The following is a 16,401-nucleotide window of genomic DNA, read 5'->3' as shown; positions in this document are numbered from 1 at the left end:
CTCTGCTTTACAACAGAGGAAACTGAGCCACAGAAAGGGCTGTGACTAGAAAAAAAAAACAATCCCCATTAGAGACTACTGCATTCATCCATATGCACCAACTACAAAAGCCACCCTGAAGCAAACTCCACACAGCAATTGGTATTCTCCTTCCCAAATGTGTCAGTGACAGATGCCAACAGCTCCCCAGGGCCCCCTTCATCTTCCCTGATACATTTAATGTTCTCATAGCTTGTTACCAGTCCCATCAATTACTCAGCTTTGGCATGATGATGCAATATGAGACACAACCCAACCCATGGCTTTTAAATGCCACAGACGTAAGGAGAATAAACTATTTGGTCTTCTCCAGTTATTTGTCACAGCCATAGCAATACTGTTGCTTCAAATTAAAGGTTTTATTCTGGACTGCATGATCATTTGCAATGACAATGACAATACCAGGCAAAAGACTTTTTCCTTCCAAGAGCCAATTTTATCACTTTTTTTTTTTTTTTTTTTCAATCAGAGCCTTAGGCTCTGAACCACAGGTGCTGCCAAAGAGCTGCTTGTATTGACACCGGCACCATCCCAAAAGATGACAATCAGCATGATTCAGTGTAACCAGAGCCATGAGCCAGATGGCATGGCCACCCCACTCCACTCCCCAATGAACACTCATCACCTCACTGCCCAGGCAGCTCTGACAAGCGAGGCAATAGGAAGGTCAAACCATCTGCTTGTTCAGAGCTCAGTGCCATATTTTAGTGTGAAACATTTAGAGACTGGAAAGCAGATCTTAGACTTCCTCATTATATAATTGCTTTAGTCTTGCTTCTACCCAAATTTTCGTGAGTTTACAATCATTTTGAGTGATAAAGCTGAACAGCCAAAACAGGAAGAGGAAAGCACACAACACTCATGAGAAGCATCAGGGCAGTTGTCCTTCCTGGGCTGACACTTCCTTGGTAGAACATTATGCTACATGACAAAGCCAGAACTGACTGTACGCCTGGCACAAGAAAAGTACCTGTTTCTCATTATTTAAGTTTCTGAAACCTCTATTGCTAAAATATTTTGAATTCTTCCTACTGTTGCCATCCCCTCCCAATGCAAAGCAGCTGGCATCTTTTCTTACAAGCAACTGTATTTTATAAGAGTGCAATTACTGCCAAATGTTTGGAGAACCCTGAGACACATGGGCCCATCTACTCATGTTTATTAATCCTCCTGCAAAGCAGGCTTCTTTTTGAAGCCTAGCTCTCCCACAGACCTAAGGCTCAATTTGAGCACTTGACCTGATCCCATGGCTGACACTGCTTAGAGGAGCACAACTAGACATGACCTTCCAAGCTCTCCCTCATTCTGAGCTTTCCTGCTACCTAGGAAGATTGTCATGGCTGAACAGGGAACATCTGCTGAGTCTCTGGGAGGAAAAAAAGTTTATGTCTGGGGAAGAAGGGACAGGCATCTCGAGGAGAGAACAAGGAATTTACTGGCATATGCAGGGAAAAATTCCGAAAGGCTAACGCCTAGCAGGAGCTCAACCTGGCCACTGTGGTAAAAGACAAAAAAAATATATATGTTTTTGTAAATCTATTAACAGTAAGAGGAGGACTAATCCTTTCCTGGTTGTGGTGGTGAACATGACTACTGAGGATAAGGAAAAGGCTGAGATTCTCTATGCCTTCTTTACATCTGTCTTTAATAGTCAGACCAGTTATCCTTGGGGTACTCAGCCTCCTGACCTGAAAGTCTGGGATGGGGAGCAGAATAAACCTACCACAAATCAGGTGGATACAGTTAGAGACCTGCTGCTCCACCTAGACTGTCACAAGTCTGTGGGGCCAGAGGGGGTCCGCCCAAGGGTGCTGAGGGAGCTGGCAGATATGATTGCTGAGATGCTTTCCATCATCTATCAGCAGTCATGGTAAATTGGAGAGATCCCAGAGGACTGGAGACTTACTATTGTGATGCCCATCTATAAGAAGGGTCATAAGGAGAAGCTGAGGAACAACAGGCCTGTCAGCCTGACTTTGGTGTGAGGAAAGGTGATGGAACGGGTCAGTTTGAATGCAGCATATGTGGGACAACCAGGGGATCAGGCCTAGTCAGTATCAGTTCATGAAAGGCAAATTTTGCCTGACCAACCACATCTGCTATGACGAAGTAACCTGCCTGGTGGATGAGGCTGTTGACATAGTCTACCTATGCTTCAGCAAGGCCTTTGACACAGTTTCCCACAGCATTCTCGTGGAGAAGCTGGCAGCCCACGGCTTGGACAGGTACACTCTTTGCTGGGTTAAAAATTGGCTGGATGGCTGGTCCCAGAGAGTGGTGGTGAATGGAGTGAAATCCAGCTGGCAGCTGGTCACAAGTAGTGCTCCCCAGGGGTCTGTGTTGGGGCCCATCCTCTTTAATATTTTTATTGATGATTTGGATAAGGAATTGAGTGCGCCTTAACTAAGTTTGCAAATGACACAAAGCTGGGGGGAAGTGTCAATCTGCTGCAGGGTAGGAAGGCCCTGACTCAGCCAGACCCTTTATCAGGAATAGTGCAGCCAGCAGGACCAGGGAGGTAATAGTCCCTCAGTACTCAGCTCTGGTGAGGCTGCACCTCAAGTGCTGTGTTCAGCTTTGGGCCCCTCACTACAAGAAGCACATCAAGGCCCTGGAGTGTGTCCAGAGAATAGCTACGAGGCTGGCAAAGGGTCTGGGACACAAGCCCTGTGAGGAGCGGCTGAGGGAACTGGGGTTGCTTAGTCTGGAGAAAAGGAGGCTCAGGGAAGACCTCATTGCTCTCTGCAGCTCCCTGAAAGGAAGGTGTAGGGAGCTGGGAGTCGGCCTCTTCTTGCAGACAGCCAGTGATAGGACCAGAGGGAATGGCCTCAAGTTGTGCCAGGGGAGGTTCAGGTGGGAAATGAAGAGCCATTTCTGCTCAGACAGAGTAGTCAGGTGTTGGGATGAGTTGCCCAGGGAAGTCGTGGTGTCACCATCCCTGGGGGTGCTCAAGGAAAGGCTGGACGTGGTGCTTAGGGACGTGGTTTAGTGGGTGACATTAGTGGGGGAGTGGCTGGGCGAGGTGATCTTGGAGGTTTTTTTCCAACCTTAACAATTCTGTGATTAGGTAGGTTTAACCCTCAGAATCGATCTCAGGCCTGCAAATCTGCTTATTTCTTTGCCTTCAAGGAAAGCCGCCACAAAATGCAGAAAGCAACTACGTAAGAAAGCTGCTTTATTCGCTGCCCAGGCCCTGCAAGCCCCTTGGTGCAGCGGGGAGCCCCCGAGCCCTGTTAACAGCCCGAGCCTGCAGCAGGTCCCGTCACTGCCCTCGTTTCCACGGAGACCCGGCGCAGGGCACTGAACGTGTACAAGAGGCCCCGCCCCGCCGGTGGCCCCGCAAGTCGCGTCGCGCCCCGACGTTCTTTAGGACACGCCCGAGGGGGTGGGGCCTTCAGCGCGTCCTTTTGCCCCTTTCCAACATGGCAGGCACGGGCAAAGTCCGCCGTACGCATGCGCAGCACTGGCCTTTTAAAACATGCGAGGGGGCTCTATCGCCTGACGGCCCCGCTCCGGGCGTGCCTCCGGCGGCGGGGCCAAGCCGCCGCCGTCCCCTGCCGCCCGCCCCTGCCGCCCGCTGTGGCGGCCGCGGCCCTGCGGTGCCCCTCGGTTTTGTTACACTGCGTTGTGTGACGGCATTCAGATCCTCCCCCAGGGCCTGCAGGTTTCTGCACCTTTGCACTGGCAGTGCTCTGGATGTTTTAATTGGCGAAATCCAACCTCTCGCTGGGCTTTTCTCTTTCCAAAATCCGTCGTATGGCTGCTTGCTTACTGTACTGGTGGCATGGAGCAGGCACATGCGCCAGAGAGGTTGGCTGCCTCCTTGGTGTGACGGGGGGGATGATGTAACTTCACCCTGACATCATGCCATATCGATTTCTAAGGTAGCTTGGTATTGTAACAGGATGGCCTGACAGTTCTGGTAAAGCTAGTTCTGGTAGTCTCTGCTAGCCTGAAGTGGAGTAGTGTTTGTCCTAATTTCCTTAGACTGCAGGTAGCGATCTGCTACAAATACCATAGCTGTGCACTGTCCTTGAAGTTTTTGGTGAACAGCTGTGAACAGGAAAGCATCTACAGCAAAGAAGACCCTGTATCACCCATGGCAGTGGGCTGTTTTGGCTACGTGCATCATGGCCTTTGCCTGTAGCTGTAGAACATCTGTGAAGTCACTGGTTTTCATCACAACCAGCATAGTTCATCTGTGCCAGCACCCCTGGCTGCTGTAGACAGTGACATCATATGTGCCTGGATGAGGTGCTTGTCACATGAGCAGGGGAAGGTATCTGTAGCTGATACTAAATATAGTATAGGCTGGAGTTTTGTATATGATGTTCCTGTAATAAGAAAAAAAAAAAAAAGTATGATATGGCACCTTCTGGGAGCTGCCAAAGTCACAGAAATAACTGTGGCTTGTAGTGAATGATTGATCTCCTTTTTTCCTTATAATAAAGATTGTCAGTGAACTCTGGCAAAAATGTTGATCACGTCAACTGAAGTAAAATTATGTTTTTGGAAAGAAGATAAGCAGATGGGAGCGTAGTCTCTGGGGCTGGTGTTGGCCTTTTCTGGTGAATGGGTGGTGTTTCCAGGTCACCACTGCGTGCTGATATAACACCTGAGCTGACTGAGAGGTAGGCAAGGTGTATGGGGTGAGCACAGCGCACACCAGTGAACTGTGAGAAATAGTATTTCCCCTCCATTGGCTGGTTCAGACCATTGTGAGAGCCATGTCATTCTATCAAGTTCCTGTCGAGTATGCTTAGCTAGGGAGGTGCCAAGGAAACTCCTTGATTAATCATTTTTACAGACTGTTTAGAAAAAAAAAAAAAAAAAAAGCCATCCAGAATCCAGAAAGGCTGTCATAAATTGACTTTTGTCAAGATTTATATGGCTTTTACATGAGAAGGTTTCAACCCAAAATAAAGATATTACCTTGAATTTCTACAGTGATTTCATCCCTACCCCCTTTGCTTTTATCTCCCTTGTATCTGTTGGGAATGTCCAGTTTTCCTGTTCTGGATCCAGGAGCTCCACAAATTTCTTCTGATTATTCACAGAAACAGCAGGGCAATGAGGTTAGGCTTGTTGCATGTGGGAAAGCAGGGCGTAGACCACAGGCAAGACTAATGAATCCTTTGGTGTTGGGACAGTCTCGCTAATGTAAATGGGAATCCAAAGCAAGAATTTGTACCTTTTTGTTCCAGGAACCCTGACCAGAGGATACAGCCTAAACCAATTCCTGCTGACCCTGAGAGAGGAAACATGCTCCAAGCAGCAAGGATCAGTCTGTCTCTGCTCTGGAGATCTCACAGTAGCTTTGCTTTTCTGGAAAGCCATGTGCCCTCTACAGCTCAACATCTTGCAGTCTAAGTTCTTTTTTTCAAGTGCCTTTTGCATGAGCAGCTTCAGGATTCAAAATGCTCCCAGATCCTCCACAGTGTTTATCCCTTCCAGGGGTCTTCCAACTGTCATGGGGGTTTTTAGATCAGTGATGGCCACTGCTGCAAGTATAGCTTGGTTAGGAAATTTTGGGAGGCGATTTGGCACCGCTTGTCTGAGCTCAGCCCTTCCTAACCTTTGCCTTTTGTCCTGAACATCCTGACCAGCGAAAAGCTTTGTTGTCCAGGATGATGAATTTAAAGTAGCTGGACAATGCTGTCTAAGGAGAGTGAGTATGTGTCATATATTGCCTACAGAAAAAACATACAGGATATGGCTTTTCTGGTTTTTCTCAGTGGCAGTCAATGTTTCGGGACATCCAATGCTCTCTGTGGGAAGCAATGCACCTACAGCTCACAGCTAGTTAAATCCTGCAAGGTACAGCAGTACAGGCTCATCTGCTGTACATTTAACGTATTTGACAAATCATGTGCTAATGCTTAAAGTCTGACAAACCATACATCCGATTCAAGTGCTTCACTGGCCCTCAGAAATTTACAGAAATTACTTCCTCAAAATCTTCTTCCTGAAATGACTTGCACATCAGAAACCATGTATGGGTTAGGAACACCACTGGATTCGCAGAACAGTGCAGCCATAAAGTCACGTTTTCATTACAGAAGATCTGTGAAAGAAACATTTTGCTCTGGCTTAAGTTCTGAAATATGCCACTTTGGGGAGCCAAGATAACATCTTGGCACCCGTCAGCCTGTTCCCTGCTGTGTCCTGACTACAGGTAGGCTGCTGGGTGGGCTTCTAATTAGTTTTAACACCATAGGAAAAAATCCTATTTTGTGTATTGCCACTGTCATTCATGTCATGAATGCACATTTATTTCTTCTCCATTTGTCTACCTGAAGAGGAGCTTCAAACTGGCACACCCTGGATGGCTGCTTTGCTCGATGCCAGGCTTAGCTTTGTCCCCAAAGCTGGGATGAAGAGGCAAAGGAACAAGGTTCCTCTTCTAGGAGCTGTTTCTCACCCCATGCTGAAGACATGGCATGTGCCATGCAGCATGAGGGCATTTGGCCTGGTAAAATACAATGGGTCTAAAACTCAGGAAATCACACAGAGATGTACACAGTCTGCATCCTGTCCTGTTGCCAGGCAAAGAGTGGCCATGAAGTACCTTCTGCAGTTCCACAGCAGGACTTCTCAATCACTATCAGTCATGTAACAGTAATTCTATCTGGGTTGCTGCTATTTATAGGTTACCTGGATTTTGCCTATGTTGACAGCCCCACTGATGAGGTCTAGGTACCTTGCACTCTGACACCCAGGGCTGCGTAAACAGTCTTGAATTTATTTATTTATTTATTTATTTTACTAATTCTTGCTTTTTTCGGAAGCCACCAATGACAGTCTTAGGTTATGAAAGACAAAGAGAGGTGGCAGTACCTGCTATTGATGGAGTAAAAAGGTAAAGACGTGCCTTTCCTCTACTTTTCCATTGTAAATGCTGTTTACTTTGTTCTACAAGACTGGATAAGAAGTTAAAACAAATGGATCTACAAGATTTCTCAATAATGCAGAAATGCGATTGAGTAAAATGTGGTCTGTGTGGCCTGATTTGTGCATTTGGCTTGTGATTTGAGCAATATACTTGTCTAGCTGTGTTTGTAAAGTAGTGTGGTAATATGTCACATTTCTAGCTCTTTATCCATGCTGCTGACTTAGGGGAGAATGGCTTGAACCCAGGTCTGGAAGCAATGGCAATGTTAGTGCTTTTGCAAGGCTGGAGCTATTCCCCCACCCCCCACCCTGTCCTGAAGTTGCATGTCACTTTTTCTTAATCTCAAAAGCTTTCTGCACATGGCTCACCAGTGGATTTCAAACTCCAAATCCCTCTTGTATCTGATAAACAGCACCATCTGAAACTGACTCTTCTCATAGAGGTTACACTAAAGGGTAGACAGACAACTATTTCCCATACGTTTTTTTCTCTTTGCCTAAACATAGAGTATATTTATTCCTGTCATCCTGAAAATTCCAATTTTCCTTCGCTCTTTTCCCTTTGCAGTTCAACACTGGGATCTGCAATGCAAATAAATCTGCAAATAAAAAAATAAAGGTGTGTACAAGGAGCTTAGTGGCTTGGCTGCTGGGTGGAGCTGGGTGGTGACACACACGGCTCTCATGTGGAACTGGAGCTGGATTAACACTGTGCCAATGGTGCTCAGACAGAAGTTTAGGGTTTAGTGCAGACAACAGCCCTGTTAGCTGCTATGCTGACACGAGGGTTGCTTTGCGGTCTCCTTACATAGATCAGGTCTGCACCCAGACACTTAACTAAAAGTGCTACATCAACACATAGCAAAAAGACAACAAACCTCTCCTAGGTGGTTTTGGAAGCTTTTTTTACAAAGACATTGGATAGATCGTCATGCGTCTTGGGGAGAAACGTCCAAATTTTGTTATTTGTTGGACAGCTGCCACTGCTCTTGCTCAGCTTTCAGTGCTGCTTTTCCACACAGTAGTTTTGCAACATGTCACCAAGCTGCAAGACTAAGAAGGCCTTGGTGGATTATTCCTGGGTGGATAATCAATAGAGCACTGTGTTTGTCAGACTTTTTCACCCTTTTTACTTTTTTATTGACTTATTGCTCTACTGAAACCTCAGTCATTTAGGAGGCAGATTAAGCCAGGACTTGTTACATGTACTCTGAATTTTTAGCATTTGTGAGTAATCTAAAACCCTAAAATTGTGGAACTAGGAAAACAACTTGAATTGTAATTTATTTCATAATCCAATCACCTTCTGCAAGTTCTCTACTCCCTATGACAGGGTTTGCTAACCTGTGACAAAAGGGATGAGACAGTTTTGAGTAGCATCTTGCAAGACACTTGTATACCAGGGAATATTTGTTGCTTCCTACCTACCAGTAGTCTGGAAACTTGGGCCAGGACCCCATGGTACCACTCATGCCATTCACCATTTTAGGGAATCAGCTTTTCCCTCTGGAGGGCTCAGAAATGAGCCTTTGTTGACCTCCAGGCTGCTTCCCTGGAGACATGCGGCCCTCCACACTGCCTGGGGCTTTTACCCAGCAGCTCAATGCACACCTTTCTTAGAAACATATCGCAACACAGTTCATTTATTTTAATGAGTGGCCTTAGGTATTAAAAAACATCATCACGTCACACGGTTCTGCCCACTTTTGTTGTTTCAATAGACACTTCTCTTTGAGATCTCTGTCAAATAGAGAGATAAAAAGACACCAAGAGTGTGGCCAGAAACAGCCAGAAACAGGAGCAGGCTTGGAACAGCCAAGCATTGCCTGGCTTTAGGAGAGACTTGTGAATCTATCCAGTGCAGCTGCTCTCTTGTGACTTGAGCATTTTGTGTCAGAAGAGGTAATGAAGATAAAGAGAAACGAGAGGAGGTCTTTCTCTTTACTGCTGAGAGGCTGCAGTTTCATGCAAGTGTATGAAGCTGGAGTGTTAAAGGCTTTGCAGGAATTGTCACCTGAGATACTGAAATCTGCATCCAAGATCTATGGGGCATCTTCAGGATCGATTTTAGCTGCATTGGTATTGTGCGAGTGCGATATGGGTAAGGGCTATGCACTTCCATTTATTCTCTGTGTAGAGAGATCAAATGTCTAGATATGCTGGAGCTGCAAAAGATCTTTTTTAATTGTTATCCTTAATCAGCAGTTAATTCCTCAGACTTTTACAGTAAATTCCTCAGAATTTTACTTTGTTTACTTCTTTAAGATTGAAAGGCATGGAAAAATTAACCAGCACAGAGAAAATAGGCAAGGTATAGTTATAAAATAAGTCGTTGAGTCTTATTAATTTGAATTAATGATAAGTCTACCTAATATAAGAAATAAAAGTGCTCTGCATAATGTTTGGGGTTTTTGGTAGATTCATAAAACAGAGGGGAAAGAAAATACTGAATATGGAGAGAATCAGTATTACTGTCCCATGAATTAAAAAGAAATTTATAGTCACAGAACTCAGAAATACACTAAGACATAGAGCAAACAAGGTTTTCTTCCATATCTCCAAATTTTATTTTAAGATGGAGGAAATAGAGAGATGGGATTAGAAAACAAAACACTTCTGCTTTTTGCAATGTTGAAGTTATTGGAAAATCTGGGTCCACACATGAGAGCTTCAGCCCTACTGAAGACAGTGTCTCTTTATCAGTATTTAACAGCATGGTGAAATGCCCTTTTTCCAGGTGGAAATATATCTGAGAAAATAAATAACTAATAATTGCTTTGTTTTGGCTTTAGATGAGTTGCAGAAGCTGTTAATCAGTGGTGATATATACTGTGTCAAAGGGCTTTTATCCTCTCGAGGGAAAATCCTTCACGTCCTAAAGGATGTCTTAAATAAATTTCTGCCTGTGAATGCCCACCAGCTGGTATCTGGGAAATTACATGTTATCCTCACCCGCGTACATGACTGGAGAAGCGTGACAGTTTCGGAATTTGCCACAAAGGAGGACCTCATTCAGGTGAGAGCCTCCCAGGTCCCCTAGGGGAGAGGGGAGGCTGAGTGTGATTTATCTTTGCCCTACGGGCATCCACAAGGGAAGCCTGACTCTTTGCTGTGATTTGTCCTCACTGCCCTCTGAAGCTGTGGTGATTTTGCTCAGCTGAGCAGCAGAGCTCCACCACAACTGCTATCTCATTTCCCCTCCTCAAAGAGAAAATGTGAGAAAATACAATGAAAAGGGCTTAAAGACTGAGATAAGGACAGGGAGATGACTCAACAATTATCATTATGGGCAAAACAGACTCGTCATGGGCAGATTAATGTAATTTATTACCTATTGCTAACAAGTTAGAGCAGTGAGAAACTAAAAACACCTTCCCCCTATCCACTCTCTTTTACGTGCTTCCTCTGAGCAGCACAGGGGAACAGGGAATGGGAGCTGTAGTCAGTCCCTAGCACTTCGTCTCTGCTGCTCCTTCTTGGTCCCCCTGCTCCACGTGGGGTCCCTCCCAAGGGATGCCATCCTTCCTGAACTGAGCCTGTGGGGGCTGCCTTCAGACAGCAGCTTTTCAAGAACTTCTCCCATATGGGTCCATCCCTCAGGAGAAAACTGCTCCAGCACGGGTCTGCCATAGGTGGCTGCTCCCTCCAGATCACCTGCTCCTGCTTGGGCTCCTCTTCACAGGCTGCAGCGTGGAGATCTGCTCCATGTGGGACCCATGAGTGCAGGGGGACAGCCTGCTCCACCAGGGGCCTCTCCACAGGCCTCAGGGGAACTGCTGCTGCCTGCCTGCAGCACCTCCCGGCCTCCTGCTGCACTCACCTTGGGGGCTGCAGGGCTGCTTCCCACTTCTTGCTCTTCCAGCTTCTGTGGTGCAGCAGTTTTGTTTTGTTTATTTTTTTTCCCTTCCTTAAATCTGCTCTCACAGAGGTGCAAACAACATCACTTACTGGCTTGGCTCTGGCCCATGGCAGGTCTCTTTGAGCTGGCTGGAGCAGGCCCTTATGTAACATGAGGCAACTTCTGGATTCTTCTCACAGAGGCCACCCCTGCAGCCCCCCAGTACCAAAACCTTGCCACATAAACCCAATACAGAAACCAGACAGGGTGGCAAGCTGAAAACAATCAAAAATGATCCTTTTTGATTCCTGGCTGAATTATCTAAAGGCCTGCATACATGGGGAGCATAATAAGGTGTTTCGCAGGTTACCTTCCTCCTTCTCTGCCCCTGGCTGTGGATACCCTCTGTGGTCTGGTTTGCAACAGTCAGTGGTACCCAGTGACCAAGCAATGGGTCTCATTTCAGTATCCACAGATGAGCCACTGTCTCCAAAGGCAAGACATTTTCATGACTCTTTGCCCACCAATGTACTTCTTTTCTCTCCCATAGGCCCTGTTATGCAGCTGCTTCGTCCCTTTGTGTTTTGGCTTTCTCCCTCCTCTGTACCATGGGGTGGTGAGTACTCCTGTGGTCCTGAGATCATGTCCTGGGTCAGGCCAAGGGCCCATCTCACCTGTGTCCTTCTTCCATTGGTGGCATTAGGTGCATTTGTACCCCAGTGTTTGCCACCAAAGTTGCTTAGTGCTGTGCACACAGCATCTGCAGAGGGAAGAGCTGAACCTAGGTGCCCCACTGCCTGACTACGCTGCAGACCCAAGTGACCTCCTCACAAAAGCAGCTACCCTTAGTCCTTGGGGTTTGTGGTGTCTTTCTGCTACATTTTCCCAATAATCTGTTAAAGAATAAATGTTCTACAGGGAGACAGGATGTGGTAGTTGTAGACCTGGAGCACGTGAAAAGGACAGTGCTCCCTGGGAGACCTCCACAGCCCCCATCCCTCAGGCCTATTTGTGACTGGGTGGGGAAGAAGTGCCATATGCATGTATGTGACACAGCTCTCCCTTCTCGGAGAAGGTGGCTCAGGGTTCCTTCTTTTCTCTCCTAGCGTTACGTTGATGGGGAACTTGGCATGTGGAAGGCCAACTTCACATCCCAGACCATGATCACCGTGTCTGCTTTTGCTGGCGAATATGACATCTGTCCCAAAGATTGCCCAGCTGCCTTCTTCAATTTCCAAATCTCTGATTGTATTTTTCAGATATCAAAAAAAAATATCTACCGTTTCCTGTGTATTTTGCAGTGCCCTACAAAGCAAGTGAGCTACTTCTACAGGTACCCAGAGCCATGAGGCCCCTATAGCTAGCTCATCTGTCCTGACTGCTACCTCCCCCCTGCAGGTTTGTGACCAGTTTTATGCCGATGGCTACCGGGACACTGTCACCTTCTTAAAAAACCTGAGTAAGTGGTTGGGAATGAGGAGCAGGTAGGTCAGGTGATTCTCTTACAGCAATGGTTTTCCGACAGAGGGTAAGGGATATGCTGCTGGCACATATAAAGCGACTGGAGGAGAGACTCCAGCATCTCTGACATTGACAGGATTACTTGAGTCCCATCCTTCTTGTGTCCAGTGCTGAAGCTCCCTGTTTACTCCTTCTCCTCTGAAGGTGTTAGGTCACCTCTCTTCTTATGCCATGCTGGGAATGGTAGAGTTTTCCAGGGAACAGAGGTCCTGATGACCTAGACATGAGGAACATGGACTCTGGTGCTTTGTGTGAGACTTATCATCCACTGATGCACAAAGCAAACAAAATTGTTTGGTGGTCCCTGACCCAGAAACCCAACTCAGATTAACTATACACTGTGGTCATCAGTCCTCTTGTTTTCCAGTTGCCTGTGGTCATGCCTCGCATTGCTGGAGTTGACCCATAACCTGTGAGAACTGTCTTCTCTTCCTCCAGGTTTATTTGGTATAAATTATCTTGCTGAGGACTTTAAACAATTGGACAAGGAATTGTGTCAGAAAGGTGAAGGGACCCTGCACAGGAAGCCAGAAGCAAGAATACTTCACTCCAGGGCCACAGACCCTGAGGACATCACCAAAGAGAAGATACTAAGCATTCAGACAGCACAAGAAATAGATGGAGAAGACCCAAACCACCCTTTGCAACCATCAGAAAGGTAGAGGACCAACCCCTTTTTTATCCCATCAATTTTCATTATGTGACACTTGCCCCAGTCTAGAATGTTATTTGGGTTTTTACAGGCTCAACGAGGTGAAAACATCTGGAAAGGGAGAGATTCCCCTCAGTGGATATTAGTGAAGCCTTGTGCTGAGCTTGTTTTGGATGAAGTTTGAGAGCAGGTACATGTTTCCTCTGCTTCTCCCTAGCAGACTTCTGATAAATAGCACCTGAACTTCCAGCTGCCCACATTATCATTTCCCCCACAGATGAAGTACAGATCTTAGTCCGTGGCTATCTCAGAAAGGCCCTTTGGAGGAGTAGCTCTTTCTTATAAGAAAGTGACTTACATTGTGAGGTAATAACTGGTTCTGCCCACACATCATTTCATTAAGGGTAAGGGAAGGAGCAGTATGTCTCAATAGTTAGGGCTGGCTTTGCTATGGCAGTCAAACCAAAATTTCTGCTTAATTATTCCAGCATGCAACTATGTGCAAGAAAAGATTTTTAGAGCTGCAGATAAGCCTCTGCCTGAGTTGGTTTTAAGCAAAATAAGCCAAGTTTAAACCCAGAACTAGTTTTATGAAATCCTGTGCAAAAATAATGCTCAATCACATTTCAGTTTTGACATGGAAAACTGTTGAACTCTAAACATTTCAAATTCCAGTTTGTCTTTTTGTTACTAGCAGAATACAATGAAGTAATGTGCTGGGGTGCATCATTGCTTTTTCCTTTTATTATTTCTTTTGTTTTTTCTGAGTCTTCCAGCATTTCCAAGTTTGCCAGTTTAGGGGAAATTACACAGCTTTTCCAACATGGTGGTGATTTAAGATGTTACCACATACATTGAAGAAAAAAAATGAAAAAAGATACAAATACAGTGCTTCTACACCTAGGAGGACCACACCAGATGAGAAATACAGAGGGGGGGAAACAGGGACCTCACCATTCCATATCTAAAATTAAAACCTTGGAAAATGAATGCAAAACCTTAAATGAAAGCAAAAAAGACATTTCATTTGAAAACCAGTGTAAAGTACTGACAACTCAACCAATTGAAAGAGGCCTACTGTGAAAATGCATAATAGTTTGCATGCTTGCTTGTTTATCTCAATCAGTCTGATCTACATGTAGCTTTTGAAAGTAGCAGAATAGCAAACAGGTTTATTTGGAGGCTGGACGGGGTCTGGACAATCAGGGATTCCTTTGTCTCTAGTTTTGAGGGTAGGACTTAAAATGAGCTTTCCCCAAGCCAGCAGCTGGGCTGTAACAGTTTTCACTAACCTAAGATCACCTGTGGTAGGAATCAAGACTTACTTGTTAGGCCACATAACAACCAAGACATTAGTAAGGGCTCTCAGTCTCCTGGGGAGAAGTGCCTCAGATTTCGCATGGCTGGGAAGGAAAAGCCCTGATTAGGTTAGAAAAAGACTATTTTATTGTCTATGTGTACAACACTGTAAGGTCATTAGTGTAACTAAATAAGCAAGGGTATAAACCTGCACACAGCTCTCAACTGTGTTCCTGAATAAGCCAGAAGAGCTCCAAAAGGACTATTGTTCTGTAAGGCTTGCACAGGAGCAAAGCTCAGGGTAGATTAGTGAGTTAATCACAAACATTTGCCTCTTTATCCATCTGCTCAGCAGGACATTTTTGAAGCCCTTAGTATCTAACATAGAAACAGTCAGTTCACGATAAAATATCTGCAGCAAAAACCCTGAGACAGGATAGGACACGTTTGTTTTGTTTTCGCTCAGTTGCATGGATCAGGCCCCAAGATTCCCCTCCTGCTGGATCTAGGGTGGGATCTAGCTTCAGAGAAAGTACCTAATTGCTTGGATTGTGTCCAAACCTTCATCACAGCTACCTTGGGCTTCATATTTCTATGGGATTCAATGTAGACTAATCCAAGCAGCAGAACAGCAATATGGGGACATTGTTTTAAGCATTTCAAAACATGCTTATCCTATTACATTGGAGATAACAGAAGGGAAGGAAGCAGCCCTATCAGGTATTTGAATCCAGTTTGTCACAGAAGAGTCAGTCAAATTGATCAATGTGGTTTTACTCCCTTTAGGGTCTTGCCAGCTACAGAAGATCGTTCCTAATGCATCTGCTGCCTTTTACCCCAGTTTATGTTTCAAAGAGAAGAGAGCAACTTGCAACCCAGCCTGCTGACACACACCAAGATGCATTGAAGAACACACTGGCAATAATGTCACCAGCACAGGCTGGGCCACAGCACTCCTCCTATCCCTGCAGGCCTCATTACCCTACCGGAGCAGGGCTGTTTCAGGAGAAATACAGAATCTGCTGCATGGTTTGAAGGGAGTGCATCTGGCTTTCCCAGCTTGAAACAAGCTCCTGCATGAGATGATTCAAAAAAATGTCAAACTTTGCTTCTGCCCCTTGCAAAGACTCCTTCGTGCCATTAGCCCCAAGCTTGTGGAGAGCAGACAGCACCAGATGTGCTTACTTGAAAAGATGAAGGCTTAATAAAGCATAAAGCAGCTGATATGTATGATGAGTCACTACTTAGGTCCTAACACACATCTGCAGGCTTGTGGTATGGGAGTTCTGTTTAAGATGTTCCCTGTAGGCTGTTTTTTGTTTGTTTTTTTTTTTTTGTTAACAGAAAATTCCTGAAGTTTTGCTAGCTCTGTTTGATCAAGCACCATACCACATAACTTGGGCAGGTGAAATGCCCTTCAAGCTATGCTCCTGTTTGGTGGCTAAGATTTGCAGACAAACTTGGTGGATTTGGATATCCGATTCTTATATGACAGTTTTCTTTGGGGGATTTTAATTCCCATTTGAGTGAGAAATACTGTAACTGTCTGAGGCTGACTGAAATGGCCCTATCCTGCTAAAGGGTGGTGGTACTTGCTAGAGAGACCAGGAGAAAGGCTGTTGCACAGTGGGGCTGTCTGCCTGGAAGGGAATGCAGAAGTGTAATATAAGCTAAAGCAGATGACAGGCTGACCAGCCCTGCTCCTGCCTGGGAGTGGTGGGTGTCTCTGTCCCACCTCTGCTTTGACCTGTGGTGGGGTAGATGGTCATAGTTCACGAGCTGGTTTCGAGCATCCCAGCTTTAGCTGAGGGGCTTGAGTTGTATAAATCTGTCCAGTACAGAAGGGAGATAGGAACAGGTTTTGATGGATCCAATGAAAACAAGCACCCAGGTTTCTTTTAGCAAGCTCAGAGGTGCACATTGCATATATAGTATTTCCAGGTCATTGATTTCAAGCAGAGATAGCAGGATGTAATTATACATCTTTCACTGTGCAGTCATAGTTAGCTTAGAATCTGTTTATATCAATGCAGCCTATAGCTATCCCACACTCAAGCCTGCAGTCCCCAGAGCTATTTGGATGAAACTTCCATCTGTACTATTTCCCTTTGTGCAATTAAACAAGCTGTTTATTCAAATATAATATATATGTTTATTCAAA

At 45.5% G+C, this 16,401-nt stretch overlaps 1 protein-coding gene across 1 annotated transcript; it reads left to right on the top strand.

Annotated features, from left to right (window-relative positions):
• The first annotated feature begins 1,625 nt into the window (after nt 1-1,625).
• On the top strand, nt 1,626-16,367 carry LOC137844226 (1-acylglycerol-3-phosphate O-acyltransferase PNPLA3-like). Its single transcript, XM_068660435.1, has 8 exons — nt 1,626-1,909; nt 8,892-9,031; nt 9,693-9,946; nt 11,319-11,384; nt 12,167-12,227; nt 12,728-12,947; nt 13,033-13,131; nt 15,027-16,367. The coding sequence occupies exons 1-7, from the start codon at nt 1,626-1,628 to the stop codon at nt 13,085-13,087; spliced, it is 1,080 nt and encodes a 359-aa protein (XP_068516536.1). The 3' UTR covers nt 13,088-13,131; nt 15,027-16,367.
• The last annotated feature ends 34 nt before the right edge of the window (nt 16,368-16,401 follow it).

This window comes from Anas acuta, chromosome 24 (genome assembly GCF_963932015.1).
Source record: "Anas acuta chromosome 24, bAnaAcu1.1, whole genome shotgun sequence".
Taxonomy (NCBI): domain Eukaryota; kingdom Metazoa; phylum Chordata; class Aves; order Anseriformes; family Anatidae; genus Anas; species Anas acuta.
Note: the sequence above shows the minus strand (reverse complement) of the source record. Positions and strands in the feature narration are given on the sequence as shown.